Source organism: Lepidochelys kempii, chromosome 1, assembly GCF_965140265.1.
Source record: "Lepidochelys kempii isolate rLepKem1 chromosome 1, rLepKem1.hap2, whole genome shotgun sequence".
Lineage (NCBI taxonomy): Eukaryota > Metazoa > Chordata > Testudines > Cheloniidae > Lepidochelys > Lepidochelys kempii.
Window position 1 is genome coordinate 74,957,985 of NC_133256.1, and position 18,811 is coordinate 74,976,795.

The 18,811-nt window shown below is 38.7% G+C and overlaps 1 protein-coding gene across 2 annotated transcripts in view; it reads right to left on the reverse strand.

Moving 5' to 3' along the window:
- KLHL1 (kelch like family member 1) overlaps positions 1–18,811 on the reverse strand; it is a 430,372-nt gene that overhangs the window by 301,379 nt on the left and 110,182 nt on the right. The window contains exons 1-2 of one of the 2 annotated variants that reach the window (XM_073346365.1): positions 6,103–6,153; positions 4,413–4,595 (exon numbers count right to left, since the gene is read on the reverse strand). In XM_073346365.1, the coding sequence (XP_073202466.1) occupies positions 4,413–4,555 (143 nt within the window). In that variant the 5' untranslated portion in view covers positions 4,556–4,595; positions 6,103–6,153. Of the gene's footprint in view, positions 1–4,412; positions 4,596–6,102; positions 6,154–18,811 lie in introns of those variants that run through there. The other variant, XM_073346360.1, reaches the window with a different exon arrangement.

Here is an 18,811-nt window from a genome sequence, read left to right on the forward strand (position 1 = left end):
TTTGGCTGGTTTTAGTTTGTATGCTAAGGTAATGTGTGTGCCTGAGTGTGTGTGCATGCACAACTATGTTGACTGTATTGTCAGGCAATGTGTATAGTGAACCTACAAGAAAGTGAAGTTTGCAATTGTCTGAATCTGTAAAACACTGAACTGTTATCCTATACAACAAAACAAGGGGTTTCAAATATTTCTGAAGGCCTGAACCTGTTCCCATTTAATTTAACAGTGGTTTTTGCCATTCATTTCAGGAGGAACAGATTTAGTCCTTTGACTGCAGACAACTGAGAAGCCAGAAATGATACACAAGGTTGTCTGAAGCTTCCCTGGTAAATCTAAACAAGCTTTGGTTTTTATTTCATGGTCAATCTTATTTTTATTAGAGTACTTTCCCAGTTCCAAAGGGATTTAGATATGCTGTAGAATTGGGATGACACATGTGAAATCAAATTTACCACTGGCAAGTATGAATACAAATATGCACATCTGTCTTCAAAATAAAAACAAGTAGAAAGATGGCACTGAACTAACTAAAGACCTTCTAGTGACAAGACTCCTCTGTCAAGCCTTCTTTGTCATCTATTTAGGCATTTAAAATTGGCAAGAAAATGCACTGGATGTTGTGACATTTGGGGTTCACCCAGGCCAGTAAGGGGTTCAGTCAACACCTGCATTGTAACCCTAGGTGTTTTGTGACTGTGCAGTTGGTTCAGAGCTCCAAACCCAATAGCCTTACAGCAGCCCTCAAGCCTCACACTGGTTTTGCCCAACTTGGATACTCCTTGAAGGCAGATGTTAATACCCATCCAGCCCTGAATGTGCCCTCCCTGCAGGGTCCAGTCACTCTCACAGGACCCTAACAGAAATGTATTAGGTTTCCTGCCTCTACAGAGACAGTACAATAATATTCCAATATTCCAATACTAGAAGCACACACTTTACTGAACTTATCCAGCACAGATGATATATAATGAAAGCAAAACAAGTTTATTAACAAAAAAAATATGGATTAAGTGATACCAAGTAAAATAAAATAAAGGCAGACATGGTTATCAGCAAGTGAAAGTGAAAACACTCATCTAAAAGTCTAAAACTTAATTTAGCAAGACAGTCTTTGTTCAAGATTTTTTTTTCTCTCACCCACAGTCTCCTTTGCAGCCTTTTACTGGCTGGCCTTGCTAGGACCCATCGCTAAAATCAAATTGCTTCCTTTGTCTCCTTAAAATGAAGGATAATTTAGGGGTTTGCTCCCCTTCTCTTTATAGTTCTGTAAACTTTTGAAATGTATTCTTCTGAAGGGTACCCCAAATATAGTTCAATAGTTCATGATGAGTTAAGGACCCAGGAGGTCTGAAAGATAAGGCTCCATGCTGGATTCTCCCCTCCGCTGGTAGTTACTACTATGCAAATGATCTCTTCCTGATGCAACCTCCGATACAAAGGAATACTCTCTTGAAGTAGTTCTCAAACTTTAGCAACCTGAGGGCCCCTGTTTTGATTTAAATTTTTGAGGATGCCCAAACACCCCCCGCTCAGCCATTTCCCCTTCCCCTATGGACAGCTCTTATGTCAGGTGGCTCCCGAAAACGATTGGCAACATACCTCTGGCAGTGGTTCCTAGGCAGGGGGCCAGGGGATCTCCGAACGCTGGCACTGCCTGTAGGCACTGCCCCTGCAGCTCCCATTGCCCACAATTCCCAGCCCATGGCAGCTGCGGAGTCGACGTTCAGGCCAGGGACAGCGCATGGAGACCCCCAGGCCACAGGGACGGGCTGGCCGCTTCCAGGAATGGTGTGGTCCCAGGTTCCCCACTCCTCCCCCTCCCTCCCAGGGCCTCCTTCAGGCCAGGGAACAGCTAAGGTAGTCCCTGGGAGGGAGGGGGACGAGGGAAGGATGGGGGAGGAGTTGATCAGCAGGGGCTGCAGGCCCCCAGTTTCAGAAATGCTGGTATATTGAAAAGGGACCACACCTGGTCTGAGGTATCCGCCTCTTTCCTTTGTCTAGAGAAAACCTGTTTATCAACTCCTTCTGACATGTCTGATTTAAAGACCTTTTAGGACACAGACTTTAAAACACAGTACTAGTGAGCAGCCATACTTTTTCATGCAGCATTGCTACATATATTTTACAATGATATTACTGACCAGGGTGTTATCAGTTTTCAAATGATACCTCACAAGGCATATTCTGTACAAAATTATTGCAGTAGTGTGTGGGATGTGAATACAGGGTGACTTGGATCACAGATATACCTTAAACTATTCAACTTATATCATGGCAAAAAAATGAGAAAATACAGTAATGTACCTAATATACTTTTTTGTTGTTTAATCCAATTGAATAATGTGGGTTAAGTCCTAGAAGAGATTGTTTCCCACCCATTTTATCCATGTGTGAAAGGTGGACAGTTAGGCAGAAACCACCTAATTTTTAGAAAAGTAATAGCCATAAAGGATTAAGGGCCTAATTCTCATTTGCTCTAAAACCCTTTTACACTGATGATAGTGAAAAGGGGTCTTAAGGTGGGTGTAAATTAGTGGGGCCTTAGTGTAAATGATAACCAGTCCTTAAGTATTCTTCTGTGTCAGGATCTATGTATGAGCCCATCCCAAAGGACTGAATCCAGTACACAGAGGAGATGTGAAGATTCATCTATGATCCTCCTCTCCCCATGTGGAACTCGCACCTACATGTGAAAGGAGTCTGGACAACCCAGCTATGTCTAAACACTACCATACCCACATCCGCTCAGGATGTCTGGTGGGCGTATAAAGTGGTGGCGGGAATGCTGGAGTTGAGCCAGTTGACAGGAAGGATAATGAGAGACAGTGGGATTGTCAGTTCACTAGATAAAATTTATGAGGAGTTTGCTTGCAACTGGCAAATGGGCTTGTGCAGATATTGAAGGTTAGAAGAACAGGGACCAGATTTTAAGAGGAGACTGAAGCAGGGGCATAGAAAGGTGAAAGAGCACTGAGCAGGGGATGGAGAGTTCTGGGCCACTTCCACAAATCCTGATGGGGACCTAAATGGAGAGTATATTTCTGTATCATCATAGATAGGTAACTTGCATCTTAGTCCCTTGCATTTGTTCAGCATCTCATTTACTTAGATAATATGGTTACGGTGGTAAAATAAAAACCTAAACGGAAAGAATATTTTCTCCTTAATACATTGACAATCATTGCGCTGACTTTCCCAGTCTTGCATATCCCTTGCATGGCTCTTGCATTTTTCTCAGTATGAATAGTATAATTCACAGCTTTTTTACACTGCAAAGGAGACAATGACACCAGTGCATGGCCACTCCGCACAACCTGGACCTCTAGGCACTGCCTATGTCAGTTTAAAGTGATGAGGCATTCCTTGCAATGGCCCACAAATACCACAGGTTGATTACAGTCTGAATAAATGGCTGAATACAGAAATACACTAGGGCAGTGGCTCTCAAACTGTGGGTCAAGATCCCAAAGTGGGTCATGACCCCATTTTAATGGGATCACCAGGGCTGGCATCAGACTTGCGGGGGCCAATGGCCAAAGCAAAAGATTGAGCCCCACCACCTAGGGCTGAAGTTGAAGCCCTTGGGCTTCAGTCCTAGGCAGCGGGGCTCAGGCTTCAGCTTTGGCCCCCTACCCAAGGCGAGGAGGCTTGGATGGGCTCAGGCTTTGGTTCCCCCTCCTGGGGTTGTATAGTATTTTTTTGTTGTCAGAAGGGCGTTGCAGTGCAATGAAGTTTGAGAACCCCTGCACTAGGGTCTGCTTTTCAGAGGGGTCTCATGCCCAGTATTCCCCCCCGACACACTTTGAGAGCCATTTTACTGTCACAAAACCAGAGGTCATTTCTGAAATCAGGCCCTCAATGAAGAGGGAGTAGTTTCAGGTGTAAATGAAAGCCATAACCTAAGAAAAGCATCATGTAGGTCTGCTGCCTCATACCACGATGACCCTTTGCAATGCATTTAGCTTGGTATTTTTTTACAAGTTGTAATGGCAATATACATTTGCATGCATAATTATGATTAAAATGAGTTAGTAACATTTTTAGTTTTAATGCATATTTTCTGCCTATGCAAGTTAACAGTTTAGGGGAAGGGCAGTATTGAGAAATATTCGTTTACATGCATATTTTGGTTTAACTAATTGTTTTTAAATTTATAAATCTGTCATAACTAATCATAAGCATAAATTTTACATACTGGGGGAAAGACACCCATAGAACTGATCTGCAGGTATTGACTTCTGTGAACGTCCTCACTTGAGCAAACTTGGTTTTATGTGGATGTAAAACACTCAGATCAGAATGGTAGTTTTGCATCCACTTTTCACATGCATAAGTGACTTTTCAAGGTGCAGGCTGATAGATAATCCAGATGTTTATTTTAATTGTTTCAACACCACGTTTTTATGCCCTACCTATGTGCAGGTATCCTACGGTTCCCAGCAATCAAGATAACATCACAGAGTTGCTGTTGCTTCAAGTAGCTTTCCATCTTTCTGAAGGTTTGTTCAGCATGGTGTACTGCCTGATAGAACTCCTCAGAGCTACTGGAGTCCATATCACATTGAGGTGTCAGGGGATGGCCGACTGCTGACAACCTGTGAAACACAAAAGAAAGGCAGTGTTGAAATGCCACCAATTCTCTAGTCTTAATCAAAGACTTTTAGAGGGTGATAGGGAGAAATCAATACATCTTTTCCTATAATCACTGGAAACACAAGACAGCAAAATATTTTTTTCAGTTTAAAGAACCAACTCATTATGTAACAATGGTTTAGCAAAACCACTGTTGATCCTGGGACACTGAAAACGTATATACAGTAATTTCTTTCAGCTAAAATAAAATATTATTAAATCTGTAAAAGTCAAAGAATAAAAAGAGTTTAACGTACTTAGGCTAATGTTCATTGTAGAATACGGTCCCTAGGTTATTGAAAAATCAACTTTCATTATTTTGTTACTGTTTTTGCACTCTGGATTCTTATTATTTACAAAACTTTATAAGTTGCTATTTATACAGAATTTTTTGCAACAGAATACATGGAAAAGTGAGCTTTCACAGGAGAAATTAAGGAATAGAACATCTCTATACTTGTTATAAGTATGCCTAGTCTAGTGCAGATCTTTAAATCTTAAAATTGTTATGATCCACTTCAGAAGACAAAACTGACTTCACTGGAAATAGGATTGGGCCCTTAGTGTGGTAATAAATATCCAACACTGAGCCAGAACTTTAACAAATAGTTAATGATGCTAATCTTAATTTAGCCCATTATGGTAAGCTATTTGTGATACCAAAATTCAGAAAGCGGGTCTTAGAGATTAGGGAGAGATGTAAAATGCCTGTGAAGATGCAAAACCTTGGATTCCAAAGCTTGAAGAGTTTCAGATCTGAGTACAAGCCCTTTGCTAAAAGTAAAAATATCTGCCATCAGAATTCTTGATCTTTCACGTGAGTATGTGCTCCCAGTCATTCCTTGAGCAAAACAGAAGTATTGGTACAAAAACAATCCTCTCCTTTTACAAACATTTTGTGCGACTACTTCAAATTAAAACTGTGGGTTTTTTTCATATCTAGTGGTGTTAAAAATGATGTGTTTCACATGAATTTCATCAAATTCTTCCACTCAACCAAACCTATGCAAATCATCTAAATCAACAGGATGGTATCAGAGTAACTGAGGGCAGAATTTATCCCAATATATCACAGATATGCTCAATAAATAAAAAGCAATCACAATGTATAAATATTCTACCAAAATGAAAATGCTAAAGATAACATATGGTGATTATTGATCATTGATAACCATGATGCAGCCTTTTCAAAGCAAAAGTTGAATCCAGTAACAAGAATATGCCAGTGACATTATTGACAGTTCCGCAGCACCATACACAGGGCCTAACTATACATACCCAACACAGGCAAAATTCCCACTGAAGTCAATAAAGTAATTTCACAATTATATGTTAAAGCAGGAAAAACAGATGCTATAAATAATTTAAGAAAAAATCAAGACTGTTTACTTGTCTCTGGTTGCAATTTCTCCTTAAATGTACAAAATAGTTATTATAGTAACTATTTCTGTTTTTTCCATATACACTTACCAAAGATTTTATATTTTCAGATTCTAAATCTGGTCTGTATCCAAAGCTATTCCACTACTATATCCTGCTGTTATTGCCAGGTAAAAGAGGGCAAGACTAGGAAAACATCCCTATTCCACACTGATTCTTCGATGTCATGGCGTCCCCTTGAAGTGGTTGGCAGCAAGTATAATTCAGGACAGCCTGCAGACGATTCTAGGTTACAGAGCACAGACACAGTCACCTCTGCACTTCCCCTGCTGAGCCACACCGTGCCAAGTTTAACAATATATATGAACGTAAACCAATTATACTTCTTGATATAAAATAAGAATTGACAGAACTTTATTGAACATATTACTCAATGAATCAATTTATAATGTACTACCTATTTAATTTTGTTGTACCCAACCTCGAAAAAGAGAAAGCATACAAAAAATAATGAATGGAGAGAACCCACATGATGTGGAGTATGAGACAGGATATGGTTGAGTGGAGCTGCAGCCCTGTTGTTGTATTAACTTAGATGGAATATATAGGCCCGAAGAGTCAAAGGCATTAATATGATCCTGTCACACTGCCTAACATTAAATAGTTTTCAAAAAGGTTCTGAGTTTGGTATACAGAAACGTCAGCCTTCTTAGTACCATTGCAAACACACCATTAAAAGTTTCAGTATATTTCTGGGTATCAGGTAAGGTGTTTTCAAATGATTCCCAATTATCATTCACACTTTTCTGATCAAATTCTTCCTCCCAACTGATTTTGCTCATAACTGTTTTCAGCTTTGTGCAATTGTCCCTATTAAAGTACCATATTATATTAGGGGTGTCAAGTGATTACAAATTATTTGTGATTGTGTGATTTTAAAAAATCGTGATTAATCGTGTGATTAAAAAATAATTGTGCAATTAATCACACTGTTAATAACAGAATACCATTTATATAAATATTTTAGATGTTTTCTACATTTGCAAATATATTGATTTTAATTATAACACAGAATACAAAGCGTACACTCCTCACTTTATATTTTTTATGACAAATATTTGCAATGTAAAAAACAAAAGAAATAGTATTTTACAGTTCCCCCATTACAAGTACTGTAGTGCAATTTTTTTATCATGAAAGTTGAACTTACAAATGTAGAATTATGTACAAAAAATAAGAGCCTACAAGTCCACTCAGTACTATTTCTTGTTCAGCCAATCACTCAGACAAACAAGTTTGTTTACATTTTCAGGAGATAATGCTGCCCGTTTCTTCTTCACAATATCACCTGAAAGTGAGAACAGGTGTTCTTGTGGCACTGTTGTAGATGACGTTGCAAGATACTTGCATGCCAGATGCGCTAAAGATTCATATGTCCCCTCATGCTTCAACCACCATTCCAGAGGACATGAGTCCATGCTGATGGCGGGTTCTGCTCGATAACAATCCAAAGTAGTGTGACCGATGCATGTTCATTTTCATCATTTGAGTCAGATGCCACCAGTAGAAGGTTGATTTTCTTTTTTGGTGATTCAGTTTCGATAGTTTCCACATCTGAATGTTGCTCTTTTAAGACTTCTGAAAGCATGCTCCACACCTTATCCCTCTCAGATTTTGGAAGGCACTTCAGAGTCTTAAACCTTGGGTCAAGTGCTATAGCTATCTTTAGAAATCTCATATTGGTACCTTTTTGCGTTTTGCCATATCTGCAGCGAAAGTGTTCTTAAAATGAACATGTGCTGAGTCATCATCCGAGACTGCTATAATATGAAATACATGGCAGAATGTGAGTAAAACAGAGCAGAAGACATACAATTCTCCCCCAAGAAGTTCAGTCACAAGTTTAATTAACTCATTATTGCTTTAAGGAGCATCATCAGCAAGGAAGCACATCCTCTGGAATGGTGGTGGAAGCATGAAGGGGCATATGAATGTTTAGCATATCTGGCCCGTAAATACCTTGCAATGCTTGCTACAAAAGTCCCATGTGAATGCCTGTTCTTACTTTCTGGTGACACTGTAAATAAGAAGTTGGCAGCATTATGTCCCGCAAATGTAAACAAGCTTTTTTGTTTTAGCGATTGGCTGAACGAGAAGTAGGACTGAGTGGACTTATAGGCGCTAAAGTTTTGCACTGTTTTGTTTTTAGTGCAGTTATGTGAGAAAAACAAATCTACATTTGTAAGTTGCTCTTTCCCGATAAAGAGATTGAACTACAGTACTTTATGAAGTGAATTGAAAAATACTATTTCTTTTGTTTATCATTCTTACAGCACATGTATTTATAATAAAAAGTAATAATATAAAGTGAGAAGTGTACAGTTTTATTCTGTGTTGTAATTGAAATCAATATATTTGAAAATGTACAAAAACATCCAAAATATTGAATAAATTTCAGTTGGTACTCTATTGTTTAACAATGTAATTTAAACTGTGATTAATCTTGATTAATTTTTAATCACTATTAATTTTTGAGTTAATTGTGTGAGTTAACTATGATTAATCAACAGCTCCTTGCACAGACACCGACTCCGGGGCTGGAGCTACAGGTGCCAACTTTCCAATGCTCACTGTTCAACCCCTGCCTCTGCCACAGGCCTTGCCCCCACTTCACCCCTTCCCCCAAGGCCCTGCTTCTTCCTGCCCCCTCCCCTAAGCCTGCCACGCCCTCACTCTTCTCCTTACCCCCCAGAGCCTCCTGAATGCTGGGTGAGGCACAGGGTGGGAGGGAAGGCGCTGATGGGCAGGGCAGCTGGCAGGCAGGGCATGGGAGCAGATACAGCTGCTGACATATTACTGTGGCTCTTCGGCACTGTACACTGGCAAATTCTGGCTCCTTCTCAGGCACAGGTTGGCCACCCCTGCTGTAGATGTACGTGGTAAAAAGACTGATAGTAGGGTGGAGCTAAAACAAAGGCAATAGGAAAGTGACTGGAGAGACATGCCCAGAGGATATGGAGAGAAGTGGAGGGCTATGTTGTCACCACTCACTGGTTCTCTCTTTCTCTATCTCTCTCGGGGAAAACTGAACAATTACATGGAGACACTGTAACCCTTGAGTTGCAGAGCCCCAAATACACAAATAGCAAACAATAACATTTGAAATGTATGACTCACAAAGGCTCAAAATGAATAGAAGAGAAAGAAATTTGAAGTAAAATGTGATGTGTATTGGTAGGGTCGGACACTCCACTGCCTGGCACTTTGTGTAGACACTTACACCTCTGCAAAATAGGTGCTCAGATTTTATAGCAATAGAGCCATAGAAAAGGAAGAATGTAAAATGCCACCACTTTACTCAGATATCCATGATTATTGTCTATTTTATCTACCTAATTTGAATGCACTTTTCCTTTTAACCACTGAAGTCCAGGCCTTAAATGAGAAACTCTTAAACTGGGATACATCAGAGGATTTCATTGTTATTGGAACACATAATTTGCCCTCTTGTATTTAACTTTTTTCAATTTAAAAAGGGATCAGCCATTCAGAAATCCAATTATCTGCCACCTGTTTCATTTAGTATAAAATATGTTGTACTTTAAGTATTTATGATAAATATTTTATAGAAACAAAATACCTACAGTTCCTTAATAATATATATATATTAATATTCTACTCTTTAAAACTGGCAAATGAACACAAGAAATATTCTACAAGCACAGACAACAAAAAACTTCAGATAATTTCTTCCCTAACCAGTTTTTATTGTGTGATTTGTGTTCATTAATCTGTGGGATTGCTGTTTCTAATCTAAAATAGTCTGTCAAGAGTCATCACCTATATCAGTGATCAACTGTTAAAATTCAAGAGAGAAAGAATTTTATAGCACTTCTAAACTCTTGTTTACAGTAACAGAACGATTGTGGTTTTTTTTCTAATCAAAGGTTTGCTTTCCAGTCTGCCACCAGCAATCAAAGGTGTAACTATAAGCGTTACCAGCAGTTTAAACAGATTACTTGTCTTCAATTTTTTAATCACAACTAATTTATCCAGAGTGCTAAATAAAAGTGAAATACTTTGAATTTTCCTCTCTGGAAAGTTATATCAATACTTATTTGCAGTTCAAAGATTGTGTTACATTTTTGTTATCTATTTCACAATTTTTTTTGTTATCTATTTCACAATATTTTTTCACAATTTTTTTAACACACACACACACACACACACACACAAATGAAGTCAAGTGTAGATCTATTTTTTAAGCTCACTGGTTGCACAAATCATCTGTTCCTTTCCTAGAGCTAAATCTGTATAATATATCATTGAAAATAGACTTTTGTCCAGGGACTAATTTGGGGCTCAAACTACTTGTAACCGAACTAATTTCTTAGTCACCACAAGGCACCATTCAAGCATTATAGCATCCAAATACCTATTCAAAATATACCTGATTGTCCAGCTATTCTGAAAGGACAGGAGACACTTGATATGGTTTTAATCAGGCTGTAATTTATTATTAGATGTCTGGGACTGCACAGCAGATAGAGGTGTACAGTGCAGGTAACCCCATGTTCATTCAATAACTACCTGGGGGACTTCCATCAGCCCCCACTCTTTTTCCATCCAGGTCCCACAGCCAATCCATTGCTGAGACCTTATCATCCACATTCCCTTGTAGGAGGATTTAGGTGGGATACAAGAATAGGGAGTTGGGTCCATGCTGTAACGGTCATAGGGTCCCCAAACCACCCACCTCCACATTCTGTTATTTTAACTGACACCTCATTTTTAAGTCCTTTACCAAGCCATCTATCCGGTCACTGTATACCTTCCCTACGGAGTACCTACACTGGCCATCAGCCCCACACTTACTTAATGAGTTGTGCCATATTAGCCTAACTCCCTTCACGCCTCACGTCAACAAAGTCCTCCCCAACCCACTGTGAGGAAGGCAAAAAAACCCAACAACAACAAAAAAACTCCACCTAAGGTAATCTGGTGGTGTGGGAAAAATCCCTTACCAGTCCCCCTAAAAAGGGGCAGTCAGCACAAAGCCCACAGCAGGTCCTGATCAAACCTAGTATTTTGTCCCCTAAAGGGGAGGGAAGGTGGGTGCTGCCTTGCCTGCTTGGTGGAAAAGGGCTTCTCTCACCAGGGTTACCTCTTTTCAACCTTCCTGCCCTTCTGGTCCCAGGGGATGAGTAAGCGTTGACACACTGACCCATTCCCCTATTTTGCAACAGCGTCTGACCTCTCTCCTGCCCGACACCCGTAGAGCACTGTTTCCTTTCCCTCAGCCAACTGGACAACATCCCCCCAGTTTAAAGGTGGAGTGTGGTCAATCTGATGTTCCATGTACAAAATTTTCTCTGAGATCAGGGGGAGCACCATATACAAAATAGCATCAGAATGTTATTAATCTAAATAAAGAACAATAAAATGCCACAAGACTTATGAACATTAGGAATACTCTCCCTTAAAAAGTTGCTAATGGGCATCTCAGAATAAAGCACTAAATCTGATGAGGAAAAAATCATAAAATTAACAGAATACTTAAATAAACATCATCTAATCACACTGCTTGCCAATGTTTCCCATTCCCATTTTTATATCTGTGACTGTCTATTGAGATCGTGAACTCTTCAGCGTGTAGATCTGACTTGCCTTCACATCTGTCTGTAAAGCATCTAACATACAGTTGGCAATATGGAAACAATAATAAAATTAGATAAAAGCAGAAATAACACCAGGAACAATGGACTTGTGGCTAAACCATTGGCCTGGGACCGTAGCAATCTGGGTCAATTCCCAGTTTGGATACAGATTTCCAGTGTGACCTTGAACAAGACACATGGTATGGATTTTCAAAAGAGTTTAGAGCCAGATTTTCATGTGCTCAGCACCCACAACTGGAGACACATTTTTAGAAGAGCTCATCTCCACTTCCAATGGCACTGGAACCTTTGTAAAAGTGTGGGGGCCAAAGCCAAAGTGCCCCCTTCCTCTCTGCAGCTGGCTGCTCCAGCAGTGAGCTAGCTGCCCTCTCTACTGGTGTCGCAAAAGCCACTGGTGGGGGAAAGGTGAAGTGAAGCACCTCCCCGGCAGAGTCTATTATTCTGAGGGGAGGGGAAGAATCTGCAGGGGACATTCCTGCTCTTACGTTTCTTTTGTTAAAAAGTGGATGACATGTTCCTCCCACTTTTAAAAGTGTGGGACCCATAGCCCCCTGGTGCCCTCCGGTTCTGGTGCCAGTGATGTAGACATCAAAAAGTGCTCTGATCTCAGTAGCTCCCATTGTGACACTTATGGAACATTTTTCAAAAGAGTTGAGCTTTTTTGCTTCAAAACTTCTGCCCCTTACTCTCTCCATGCCTTAATTCCTTATCAGTAAAATGGTAACAAGTATGCTTTATTTTCTCACATGAGCGGTAAAGGAGCAATTAATTAGCATTCATGAAGAGCTCAAATACCTTCACTCTGGTGAAAGGGGATGTTCACAGACAAAGTATAACACCTGTAATAGTGACAGGTTTCAGAGTAGCAGCCGTGTTAGTCTGTATTCGCAAAAAGAAAAGGAGTACTTGTGGCACCTTAGAGACTAACAAATTTATTTGAGCATAAGCTTTCATGAGCTACAGCTCACTTCATCGAATGCATCTGATGAAGTGAGCTGTAGCTCATGAAAGCTTATGCTCAAATAAATTTGTTAGTCTCTAAGGTGCCACAAGTACTCCTTTTCTTTTTACCTGTAATAGTGACTGCAGGATTTAAAGTCAGAAGTTCTGCTTTTTAATCATCTTCTTGTTTCTGGATTATCTAAATCTGTTTTTCTACGATAAGCTCATACATGTTCTATAAGACATGAGGTTCCCAATCTTGCAGCCAGTCCTGAAACGGAGCTTAGACAGTATAATTGTCTTTGAAAGGAATTAACACTTTCAGTAGAAACATTTCTAAAAGACGTTTTCTATATAAAATATTCTACAAAGTTAAGTTAAGAGCCATCTGCACAAGTAAGTATTATTTTATTTTAGACTTTATTATAATTAATGGCCAAAGCTCAGAAGCTTCATGGTGTGTTGCAGCTCAACAATTGAAGACACATAAAAACATCCCAAAAAAGAAGGACACTCATCTGAAACAGATGTACAGTGTTAATGAAGGTGGACCCACAGGAGAAGATGTCAGTGGGCAGCACCTTATCCAGTGTGAGGTATGGCTATTGTCTGGTTAACAACTGAGAAGTTACTGAATAGGTTGTTCAGTCCAAGAGTGTCCTGATTAACAGTTACAACAATGGAACTTTCAGCCAAACCTCAGCCACATAGCTCATTAGTAGGGCTGACTGGAAAACAAGGATTTTATTTTGTAAAAGATTTTTATGTTTCAATATTTGTTTTCATTCAGATGTGGAACAAAACTAAGACCTCTCCATTTTTTTTTTCGTGAAGAGAAAAAACACAGAGAGAGCATCCAAGAATACCCAATAGTCTGGTGGTTATGTCACTCACCTGAGTCACTAGAGACCCTGGCAGGCAAAACAGGTGAGAACCCTAGCCAATAGACTATTTCTGGGTGTGGGGTCTCGTTCTCTCCCACGCCCCAATGCTGGGGTGGAGAAACCTTCCCCTTGAAAGTTTAATCCAAAACTATACATTTCTGTTTGTACCATAGAATCTCTATGGATAGTAATTCCATGCCTGAATAATAAGAATTTATCAGTAGGGATATATTACCGATCACCTGGCCAGGATGGTGATAGTGACTGTTAAATGCTTAGGGAGATTAGAGAGGCTATTAAAATAAAAAAAACCTCAATAATAATGAGGGATTTCAACTATCCCCATATTGAATGGCTACATATTACCTGAGGACAGGATACAGAGATAAAGTTTCTTGATACCTGAAATGACTGCTTCTTGGAACAGCTAGTCTTGGAACCCCAAAAGGAGTGACAATTCTTCATTTAGTCCTAAATTGAGCACAGGATTAGGTAAAAGAGGTGAATTTAGCTGGACCACTTGGTAATAGTAACCACAGTATATTTCAATTTACCATCCCTGTGGTGGGGAAAACACCAAAGCAGCCCAACACTGCAGCATTTAATTTCAGAAAGAAAAACTACACAAAAATGAGGAGGTTAGTTAAACAGAAATTAAAAGGTACAGCACCAAAAGTAAAATCCTTGTAAGCTTTTTAAAGACACCATAATAGAGGCTCAACTTAAATGTATATCCAAAATTAAAAAAAAAAAAAAAAACATAGTAAGAAAACCAAAAAAGAGCCACTGTGGTTAAACAACAAAGTAAGAGAAGCAGTGAGAGGCAAAAAGACATCCTTTAAAAATTGGAAGTTAAATCCTAGTGAGGAAAACAGAAAGGAGTATAAACTCTGGCAAATGAAATATAAAAATATAATTAGGAAGGCCAAAAAAGAATCTGAAGAACAGCTAGCCAAAGACTCAAAAAGTAATAGCAAACAAAATTTTAAGTACATCAGAAGTAGGAAGTCTGCTAAACAACCAGTGGGGTCACTGGACCATCGAGACGCTAAAGGAGCATTCAAAGATGATAAGGCCAAAGATGACTGGTCACCAAAATGGCAGATGAAATTCAATGTTGATAAATGCAAAGGAATGCACATTGGAAAACATAATCCCAATTATACATATAAAATGATGGGGGTCTAAATTAGCTGTTACCACTAAAGAAAGAGATCTTGGAGTCATTGTAGATAGTTCTCTGAAAACTTCCACTCAAAAGGGCAGCAGCTGTCAAAAAAGCGAACAGAATGTTGGGAATCATTAAGAAACAGATAGATAATATGACAGAAAATATCATATTGCCTCTTTATAAATGCATGGTATGCTCACATCTTGAATACTGCATGTAGACGTGGTCCCCCCATCTCAAAAAAAAAGATATATTGGAATTGGAAAAGGTTCAGAAAAGGGCAAAAAATGCTTAGGGGTATGGAATTGCTTTCATATGGGGAGAAATTAATAAGACTAGGACTTCTCAGCTTGGAAAAGAGATGACTAGGGGGGATATGATAGAGGTCTATAATATCATGACAGGTGTGGAGAAAGTAAATAAGGAAGTGTTATTTATTCCTTCTCATAACGGAAGAACTGGGGGTCACCAAATGAAATTAGATTTAATTAGAAATTAGATTTTGATTTAAATTAATAGGCAGCAGATTTAAAACAAACAAAAGTTTGTTTTTTTTCACAGAATGCAGTCAACCTGTGGAATTCCTTGCCAGAAGACCTTGTGAAGGCCAAGACTATAACAGGGTTCAAAAAAGAACTAGATAAGTTCATGGAGGATAGGTCCATCAGTGGCTATTAGCTAGGATGGACAGGAACGGTGTCCCTAGACTCTGTTTGTCAGAAGCTGGGCGTGAGCAACAGAGGATGGCTCACTTGGTCATTACCTGTTCTGTTCATTCCCTCTGGGACACACGGCATTGGGCACTGTCAGAAGACAGGATACTGGGCTAGATGGACCCTTCGTAGGATCCAGTATCGTGGTTCTTATGTTTTTATACCTCAAATTCCATGGTGTTGTCATTGACTGAGTACCAGTTTCATATAACCCACATCAAATAATTTGGTATGAATTCTCTTGTTTAAATTAGGCAAAATTACATGATATCCATTTTTATTTTAGTCAATGAAAATGTTTAGACTGTCTGAAAACCCCCTGAATAATTTAAGTCAGAATGCAGAAACTGATTAACTAGACCTAATTTTAAAGGATGAGGCTTGCAAACTTGACTATGCTTGACTATGCTTGATATTGAAGAGTGGGCAAAACATATGTTATTCACACTGCTCATTTTCTTTGTAGAATTATAATGTTTGATATCATTTTGAATATTTCTTGAGACATCTGACTATCTATTGCTATAATGAGATGACTAGTTTGTATATTTAACATGCTTTTAGATGTTAATAGTTAATAATTTGGCAGTAATATTTTTCTTCTCCCCTGCCCGTGTTGATAGATGGTAACTGTTTGTTTAGTTAAAATTTTCTTATGTTTGTGTTCATGTGACCTTGTTATAGGAACACTTCTGGTAATGTACACATGCAACTAATATTCATGTAATGTCAGGCTGTAGGTTCACGATTTGTTTAAAATGAAATTACATTTAACTAAAAAAAGAGAGACAAAGAAACAATAAAAATATCAAAGAGATATAGTAGTTCTATGTAGTGGAAACTTATAATATGATCTATGTGGGCAAATCTAACCATTCATAGTAAAGTGATGAATATATTAAATCAAATATAACCTTCTCCTTGGTGGCCAGCATTGCAATGTGAATATTGCCATTGAATTAAAAGTAGCCGTGTTTCTGTCCCAGCTCAACCTAATATGATCTAGTCTGCAATGAAGAAAGCCAACATAGATCAGTGCTCCTCAATTTGGAAGGGTAAAATTCCCTTTAACTTGACCAGTGCAAGATCACTTAGTTGATAAGTGATCTCAGATGAAGTAAAGTTTCTTCTGACCAGAATAACTCTTAATATTAGGGTATCACTAAGACTTGGTTTATTATTTTTGTTCCCTTTATCTGACTCAGTTAGAGGTGGTATGTCTAATTATAATTTACTAGATCAGTTACAAGGAGTTATTTGTTATTTTATTTCATAATGCAATTTATAACTGTGGAGACAAATTCTACTCTTTTTTACACTGAGCATCTCCATTGACTTCAATGGGGCTATACAGGATAAACGTTAATATTGCCTATAATATCAATTTAGTACATAACTGTATGTAAGAAAGGTATTTGGCCAAGGGTTTCCATGCCAGGAAGAGGTTTTGGAGGTTTTTTTCCTCCCTAAATGTGACAAATCCAACTGCTCTCTGCTGGTACACTTTTACAACAGGTGGTCATGCGATCTATTCATCCAATAGAAGATCTCCAGTAACAATAGTAGCACATATTCTGGATAAACATTATAGGATATTTTCCAAATGTTCTATGGATTTCATTCTTCCCATTCACACTCAATTTAATCTTTAATAAGAACATTAGTTGGCACACCTGTTTTGCAGCAAGTACATACCCAAATCTTACATCTTCACATACACATCAGTCAAAAGCATAGTTTTATTATGATTAGAGAAGTTTGCCCCAGTTTATAACAGAAATTCTTGTTATTAATCCCTAAATGCATTACCTTGCACTTTTCACTGTTAAAATTAATCCTATTACTCCAGTTTACAAGATCATCCAGATCTTCCTGTATGAAATCCCAGCCCTTCTCTGTATTGGCAATACCTCCCAGCTTCGTGTTGTCCGCAAACTTTATTAGCATATTCCTGCTTTTTGTGCCAAGGTCAGTAATAAAAAGGTTAAATAAGACTGATCCCAAAACCGATCCCTGAGGACTCCACTAGTAACCTCCTTCTAGCCTGAAAGTTCACCTTTCAGTGTGACAACTGTAGTCTCCCCTTTAACCAGTTCCTTATTCACCTTTCAATTTTCATATTGATCCCCATCTTTTCCAATGTAGCTAATAATTCCCCATGTGGAACCGTATCAAATGCCTTACTGAAAGTGAGGTAAATTAGATCCACTATGTTTCCTTTGTCTAAAAAAATTGTTACCTTCTCAAAGAAGGAGATCAATTGGTTTGACACGATCTACCTTTTGTAAAACCATGTTGTATTTTGTCCCAATTACCGTTGACCTCAGTGTCCTTATCTACTTTCTCCTTCAATTTTTTTCCCCCCAAGATCTTGGATACTACACATATCAAACTAACAGGCCTGTAGTTACCCAGATCACTTTTTTTTTCCTTTCTTAAAAATAGGAACTATGTTAGCAATTCTCCAGTAATATGGTACAAACCCTGAGTTTACAGATTCATTAAAAAATTTTCCTAATGCGCTTGCAATTTCATCTGCCAGTTCCTTTAATATTCTTCAATGAAGATTATCTGCATCCCCCGATTTAGTCCCATTCAGCTGTTCAAGTTTGGCTTCTACCTCGGATGTGGCAATATCTACCTCCATATCTTCCTTCCCATTTGACGTTGTACCATTATCCCTAAACTCCTCATTAGCCTCATTAAAGACTGAGGCAAAGTATTTGTTTAGATATTGAGCCATGCCTAGGTTATCTTTAACCTCCACTCCATCCTCAGTGTTTAGTGGTCCCACTTGTTCTTTCTTTGTTTTCTTCTTATTTATGTGGCTATAGAACCTTTTACTATTGGTTTTAATTCCCTTTGCAAGGTCCAACTCTACATGGCTTTTGGCCTTTCTCACTTTATCCCTGTTCTGACCTCAATAAAGTAACTTTCCTTGCTAATCCCTCCCATCTTCCACTCCTTGTAGGCTTTCTGCTTTTTCCTTGTCCTACTCCTAAACAATCCTGTCTGCATTGCCATCGAGTGGTGTTCCTCAATGGGAAAGCATTGCAGAGTTTTCCTGTTGTGTTGCTCCTTCTCCCATGCACTGCTGATAGAGGACCCATTGCTCTTTCAACCTTGTTTGGGGCATATTTTTCCCATTATTCCAAATGAACCTAATATGACAGGATCCTTGTCATCTGTTTTATAGCTAATCTTTCTGCCAATGGATCCACCATTGCACTCTGGTTATATTACACATGTAAACAAATTACTGTCACCTATCTTTACACCTTACTGTAACCTATGTTTACACTTAAATCAATTTCCTCATTAGCTTTCTCTAGTTCATTCACATTTTTATACAGATTTTTGTCTTGTCGGTTCTCACCTAATACATTACTTTGCAAACAAATGCATTTTAAT